The 7,145-nt window shown below is 47.1% G+C and overlaps 1 protein-coding gene across 4 annotated transcripts; it reads left to right on the top strand.

Annotated features, from left to right (window-relative positions):
• Positions 1 to 282: 282 nt before the first annotated feature.
• On the top strand, positions 283 to 3,514 carry LOC125529018 (pentatricopeptide repeat-containing protein At2g01860-like). 4 transcript variants are annotated; one of them, XR_007292531.1, is made up of 3 exons: positions 283 to 1,938; positions 2,669 to 2,723; positions 3,025 to 3,514. XR_007292531.1 is itself a non-coding variant. In XM_048693428.1 (2 exons), exon 1 carries the CDS (start codon positions 459 to 461, stop codon positions 1,890 to 1,892), a length of 1,434 nt encoding a protein of 477 aa, XP_048549385.1. In that variant the 5' UTR covers positions 283 to 458; the 3' UTR covers positions 1,893 to 1,938; positions 2,669 to 3,514. The 4 variants fall into 4 exon arrangements, 2 of the variants coding, with proteins under 2 accessions (XP_048549385.1, XP_048549386.1); XR_007292530.1 differs by having other exon boundaries at positions 2,966 to 3,514; XM_048693428.1 differs by having other exon boundaries at positions 2,669 to 3,514.
• Positions 3,515 to 7,145: the final 3,631 nt, after the last annotated feature.

The raw sequence follows: 7,145 nt of genomic DNA, 5'->3' as shown, positions 1-7,145 counted from the left end.
AATACTCTATCGGCTGCCTGCTGCTTCTGCTGAGACAACTCGAAGCGAGATAAAAATCAATCCCCAAATCCTCTCACGGCAGCGCGGCCTCCCGCTCCCACACGCGGCGGCCGGCGCGACGGACGTCGGGTTGGGGGCGGCGCCGAGCACGCACTTGCAGTGCGCTGCGGCCTTCCGCGCTCGCCAGGTCGAGCTGACAAGGTCGGCTCGGCGGAGCCAGCTGGAGGGGCTGAGGGGGGGCGATTCCCCGCGGCGGGACCCAAGGGGGTCGTCGGGCTGGAGGGGCTGAGGGAGGCCGATTCCCCGCGGCTGCACTCAAGGTGTTCGTCGGATTGCCGCGCCGGCTCAAGCGGCCGACCGCGCGGTGCTTCCTCCGTGCCACGTTCCTGTAGCACGGGCGGTCGCAGCGCCCAGCGAGGGGCGGAAGGAAGAGGCGAGGAGAGAGTGCTTCGCCGGCCATGTCATCTCTGGCGAGCTGGCCGCCGCTCTCCGTGCTGCCAGACGGCGTTTCCATGTCACCGGCATTGGCGAAGAACATCGGCGCCAAATTCCTTCGATGCAGCAGCTTTAGTTGTCGGCCTACTGCTCTGGTCTCTTGCGCTGGGTCATCCAGCGGAGGTATGGCCAAGGAATCGGCCTACGGTAAGCAGCAGGCGTACAAAGCGGACGCCTCTGCGGATAATGAAGAGGGTGGTTCGGAGTGGAGCAAGGACGAGATCGAGGCCATCTCGGCGCTGTTTGCCCGGCCGATGCGCCGGAAGCCAGTGAAGCCGCCGAACCCGGCGACACAGCGGCCTCTCCCGCTGCCGCTGCCCCACAAGACGAGGCCACCCGTCACTCCAGCACCGACGCAGCACGTCCGGCTGGCTTCACGCTCCATGTTCAGCGACAAGGTGCGCAAGAACCCCGAGGTCCTCATTGGGATTGCCAAGGAGATCGCTGCGCTCCCGCTGGAGTCTGATGTGTGCAAAGTGCTGGACCGCTGGGTCCCCTTCCTCCGGAAAGGCTCCCTGTCCATGACCATCCGGGAGCTCGGGCACATGGGGCTTCCTGAGAGAGCGCTTCAGACACTGTGTTGGGCACAGGGGCAGAAGGCAGTGCCTCTGTTCCCTGATGACCGGATCCTCGCTTCGACCATCGAGGTTTTGGCGCGCTTCGACGAGCTGAAGTTGGAGTCTGCGCTTGAGGAGTGCGTCCCCTCGGCGAGCCGCGCTGTCCTCGAAGCCATGGTGAGGGGGTTCATCAGGGCTGGCAAAGTAGGCCTGGCACGCAAGCTCCTTGAACTTGCCAGGATGAACAAGAGGACACTGCACCCAAGCATCTACGCGAAGCTGATTCTGGAGGTTGCCCGGACACCTGAAGGCTATGGGCTCGCTGCTGCACTGCTTGATGAGCTCGGTGAGAGGCCAGATTTTGACCTGCGACAGCAGGACTGCACAGCTGTCATGAAGGTCTGCATAAAGCTCAGGCGGTATGCAGCCGTGGAGAGCCTGTTCAGCTGGTTCAGAGGGTCTGGCGGGAACCCAACTGTTGTGATGTACACTACAGTGATCCACAGCCGCTCCCGTGATGGGAGGCACCGAGAGGCGTTGGCCCTGGTTTGGGAAATGGAACAGGCAAACTGTCTTCTTGACCTGCCGGCGTACCGGGTCATCGTGAAGCTGTGTGTGGCATTGCGTGATCCAGAAAGGGCTTTTCGGTACCTCTCGAGGTTGAAGGAGGCTGGATTCGTTCCGACCAGTGACATATACTGTAATTTGATTGAAGGCTATGCCGCAGCAGGGAGGATGGCCAGGTGCCGGCAGCTGATCAGGGAGGCTGAGTCAATCGGCGTGTTGCTAGACAAGAGGCTGATCTCAAGCTTGTCTGAGATGGGTGATAGACGTCCTTGAACCACTGGAAAGTAAAAGTCTCTGCTTGTGTAATTATCTAGAGGAGGTAAGACAAGTGGGTTTCTTTATGTGTTCTTTTCTTAGCGGTTCCATGCTAGACGGGTGTATTTGTGATGCTTCCTACTGAAATCTGTTCGCATGAATCGCTTTAACCTGTAAGATTGTGGATAGTTTAAATTGCTAGCAGTTCCAAATATTTCTTTCTTTCTCTGAACAGTTTGTTAACAAATCCATGGACATTGTGTTTGTAGATATCAGGACTAATCTGAACAGATAACTTGGCGTGTTCTGAGTTTAGTGAGGTCCATATTAAGCGGCTTCTTGGAAATTGACAAGGAGTCAATGTTTGATCATATTTTATCCTTCTTAAGATGACCTGAATTGTTCTCTGCATACAAGGGCACACTTCTGTAATAGGCTTAATCCACATTACTGGCTAACCATATTTTACAAAAAGTTTAACAGTGCAGAATCTATGTGAAGCTTGTTAGTATTCATCGTGAAATTTTTATGCCTGGGTCCATGCAGAGCAAAGGATACGCTCCTACCTGTATATATTTTCTGTTGCAATGACTCTCAGTTTTGTTCTAGATTTGATGGTAATGGTGCTAGCTACTCCCTCCGTTCGGAATTACTTGTCGCAGAAATGGATGTATCTAGATGTATTTTAGTTCTAGATACATCTATATCCGAGACAAGTAATTCCGAACGGAGGGAGTAGCTGTTAAGATATTGTTACATCGTTGTTACAACTAACAAGTTTGATTGTGATCCAGTTGATGATAACCACGATGCTTCATCAGCTACTCAATCGTCGACGCCTCCACCTCGGTACTATTTTTGAACCGTCTAAGTTTTCTCCTCAGAATTTTCAGATAATGTCAGCTTTTTTCTGAGGAAAGGCCTATGATATTGGTAAATGGGGTTTACAAAACAGATGTAATTAATATTTTGTTGCTCTTTTTAAATTTGATGGCAATCTTTTTGCCATCTGAACAGAAAGTTTATAAAAGAATATTTGACTGGGAAACTGTAAGGTAGTCTGTCATTTAGCAGTGGTAGTGCACTTACAGGACCATAAGGGGCTTAATCATGAGCAAGGAACTGAAAGTTGACTTTTTTGGAAGAGCAGTATGATTTCCCCAAGAGAAGCTCCCATTATCGTCTTCTGTTGTTTTGGTCTGAATATTCTGAAGAATACGTCTGAAGATAAGGAAATCATCTAAGGAGCGGCAGCTGGAACGGATCCCGGGGGTCATCAACTTATAGCGCCTTCTTGACAGGTACAGAGTCGTTGATAGCAGCAGAGTGAAGTCTTGGGAGGAGCTGCTTCGACCCATTCTAGTTGTCTAGTCCAGCCATGGATAGGCAGAGTTGCCCTTCCTCTGATGGAAGACGTGGCAAAGTTAATGAATTTGTTAAGTCAGGTTCAGGACTTTGTATGATAGCTAAAATCAAAGTAAACCCTTTATATATAATTCAGTGCAAATTTCTGTGGAAAATACATGTTGGCTACACTAGCATATGTCTGTAAAAGATTATTGTACCGAAAAGATTATTGCATCTCTGAAAATTTTCAGAGATTTGTTCTGGAATTGTTTGTTGTCTGAACAAGACACATATCTGAAGATTCAATATTGACTTACACCTCCTTGGAGTTTACATCTGGTGTGGTGTTCCTCTGTTCTGAACACCATGTTTGCATGTTTATTTGATTTAGGTAGGTGTATAGGCAAGTTCTAATTTGACCAGGTTTGCACATAAACATAGCCAAAAGTTTGAGTGGTAGTTATGTTCCAGTTGCATTTATATTCAGATTTGACAGAAGGAACCAAGTTCCAGGAAAAAACAACCAGTTAGTGTGTTCCTTGACGTTATACACCTGAGCACCCCTACTGTTAGCACCAAAATTAGCATTATTCTTGGCATGTATAGGAATGCTTTATTTGCATGCTTATTTAATTGAAGGAGGGCAGAATAAGAGTAAACTGAACCATGAAATTTTAGAATCAGAAAGTAAGCATAGCGAAAATTCGATTCTGAGCCCGTGCTCAGATGATCTCGATATCTCTCCAATTCACTCGCATGTGCATCCGTGCCTTTCCGTGTATTCAACGTGGTATTCGTGCTGTATCGATCCAGAAAATGTGGTAAAGCTGGCGCATTTAATGTGACGGCAGTCTGCGGACCAGCCATTTTCCTGTGCCAGGCTGACCCATCACGGGTGCACAGACGTCTTAACAGCTACCCCGCACGCCCTGTCATATATATTTCGGGTGCATCTGAGCTCAAGCACCCAATATACATAGTCATTATGAAAGCTTAGCTTGCTTCAGTAGAGCACGCTCAAAAGAGTGTATTTTTTTTTCACCAAGTAAGCTATTACAGAGGATAACATATGCATTACTTGTTCTGACCAGGGTTCAAAAATAACTTTCTAAAAGAAAAAGGACAAACATTTGTCAACAGGCAGATCCGATTGGTTTCATATTATTATATTGTCTACAATAGCAACATGGGACCTCAATATCATTCATGGAGGGATATTTCAGCCCGCAAGCATTTTGATAGGCCTCTTTCCACTTTTATAGTTTCAAAAATGCTCTTATATTATGGGACAGAGCAAGTAGTTGACTTATTTTTCTTTCTTCTAAGGTTATTGATTATTTATAAGCTGCGACAGAGCTGCCCGGCTCGTGTAACTATTTTGGTGTGCCTTGTCCAACTGGACCAACTCACATGTGATATTATATATTAACTTACCGTAAAACACACTCCCTTTGTAAGCTTTTATAAGACGTTTTAGATTCAACAGTAGAGATAATAACAGATTATAAATGTCCTAGTGCGTGGTATTAACGATCCAACAGTAGGAATATTTTATTTTGATTTAAAAGGTTTTCGAGAAAAATCTTCTCTCCGTATTTTACTGCTAGTAACCATAGTGTGTATCCACCCTGAACCATCGTTGGTCTTTCTTCTGCATTTGCCTCACCTAGCCATGCTAATGCTAGTAACCGGGTGGCAAATGTGGTGAGCACCCTTAAAAGAACAAACTAGCAAGTGCACTTTGGGAGCTAGCCTGCACCGGTGGGATCACCACTGGAGTTCCCTTTTCCGAGTGCATAATTTTCTACAAAGCCGAGTATGGGCACGACCAAAATCTGTGATAATTTGTCACTTCCCGTCCACACGCAACACAGAAAAAACCGGGTTTGATCCTTCTTTTATGTAGTTCATCATCCACTGCAAGCCTATTTGTAATCAATCTACATGCTTGGATGGCGTTGTTCGGTGCGTTAGAATCCCACAAAGCCAGCCAGCCCTTGTGATTTATGGCCGCTGAGGAGGGTTCCGGTCGTCAGACCCTCACTCGATTGATAAGCATCCACATGTACTTAACTATAAGTGCAACCGCCTGTCCACCTCTCATAACCGTCTTTTTTTAAATGAAAAGGTAGATCTTGTACTACCTTATATATTTCAAAACATGCCGAAGCCCGAAGACCAACAGGTCAATTACATGAACCTTGTGCAATACACCGCGGTGCAAAAGGCAACAGGCAGCCTGCCAGATGAGAGAAGAGATAGAAGAGCAGATAGCCAGATACATGATGACAACAACCAGGAAAGGCCACTCCTAATTCCCTAGCATATGCACCCACTGTAGCATAGCATTTTTTATCCTCCTGACGTCGTGCTATATATATCCACAGTTTGGCCCCATAATAGTTTCGAATATGGCAAATTTTCACATGCTCCCTATTACCCCTCTTTATACATGTGAGTGAAGAAGGTAAGAGTCAATCAGACCACAAATTAATAAGATCAGCGGCTCAGATCTTATCTCATGTGAAAAGAGGGGGTAAGAGGGAGCATGTTAAAACTGCTCTTCGAATATATGTTTTGCAAATCACATTTTTTATAATTTATTTAGGCAAAAATATGGGTTTTAAAAAGAAGAAGATTGTTGTATCTGAACCGTTATGGATTCAGTAACAAGTTGGGAGAATTCGATAGACGCGAAGTTGGCACGTCCATGACCCTGACTGTTGTTGGACCCGTGGCGACCACTGAGAAGGTAGGGAACATGCGGGAGGGGAGGTTGAACGAGGAGGGGAGGTGGGGTTTATTTGGAAAGATTCGGTGGGGAGGCCACAACGTACGTGGGAGGGGAGGTCGAACGAAACGAACAAAACAAGATTTCAGTGAAAATGGAGACATGCGGGTGGGACAGAAGAAAAATTATCTCGGAAAAGTTGCGATCATAGATAATAAATGACATAGTGCTCGGGATTAGCGAATTATTATTGAGAAATATCTAATTTTGTTTTGGAAGGAGGAAAAACAATCAGTGCATACCGGTCTACAAACTCCTTTTTTAGGAGTAAAGATTTAATAATAGAGATAATAACAAATAATAAATGTCATAGTGCCTGGTATTAGCGATTTGTTATTAAGAAATAGTATTTCGTTTTGATTTGAAAGATTATGGAGAAAAATCTTCTCTCTGTCTTTTAAGAAGGTGATCTCATATGTATATGTATATAGTGTGATTTTCTTAATAATTCATTACCTAGTATTTAGGTTATTGAATTGAACCGGCGCCATCTGCCAAAGCAAGCATAAAAAACGAAAGAGGGATCGAGCAAATCGATTTGGTTTTCAGTGTGAGGGAGAGAAAAAACAGTGTGATGAGACGAAAATAAACCGTGGATCTCAGTCTACCGAATCCCGTTTTAGGAGCAGAGAGATGGTGATCGGTGGCTTGCAAACATACTTTTATTTTCCCTTTCCTTTATTTTTCGTCACTAGAAGTAGAAGATTTCCACAAAGCTGTGACCTTGGCTAGTGCAAGAGTTGAAGAACCATCCATGGCTAGCGCATGTGTGGCTCTGTCTCTGAGCTCACCAGCACGCATCCTCATCGTCGTTGCTTCGTCTCCATCCATCACACGTCGGATCACGCTCACGATCTCTTCCTTGCAGACAAAGCCGTCGCCGTTGCCAGGTCCGGCGGCGTTCAAGCGGGCCGCCACCCCTGAGTGGGCCTCCAACATGGCAGCGTTCATCTTCTGCTCGGCGTAGAGCGGCCATGCCACCATCGGCACTCCATTAAGGATGCTCTCCAGGCTCGAGTTCCACCCGCAGTGCGTGACGAAGCACCCGACGGCGGCGTGCGCGAGGATCGCCGTCTGCGGGGCCCACGACAGGAGGCCGAGCCCCCCCCCCCCCGTACGCTCGAACAAATCCA

Source organism: Triticum urartu, unplaced genomic scaffold (genome assembly GCF_003073215.2).
Source record: "Triticum urartu cultivar G1812 unplaced genomic scaffold, Tu2.1 TuUngrouped_contig_5286, whole genome shotgun sequence".
In the NCBI taxonomy this organism is placed as follows: domain Eukaryota; kingdom Viridiplantae; phylum Streptophyta; class Magnoliopsida; order Poales; family Poaceae; genus Triticum; species Triticum urartu.
Note: the sequence above shows the minus strand (reverse complement) of the source record. Positions and strands in the feature narration are given on the sequence as shown.

Coding starts and splice junctions, on each gene's coding strand:
- LOC125529018 (XM_048693428.1), top strand. CDS start 459: ATGTCATCTCTGGCGAGCTGGCCGCCGCTCTCCGTGCTGCCAGACGGC.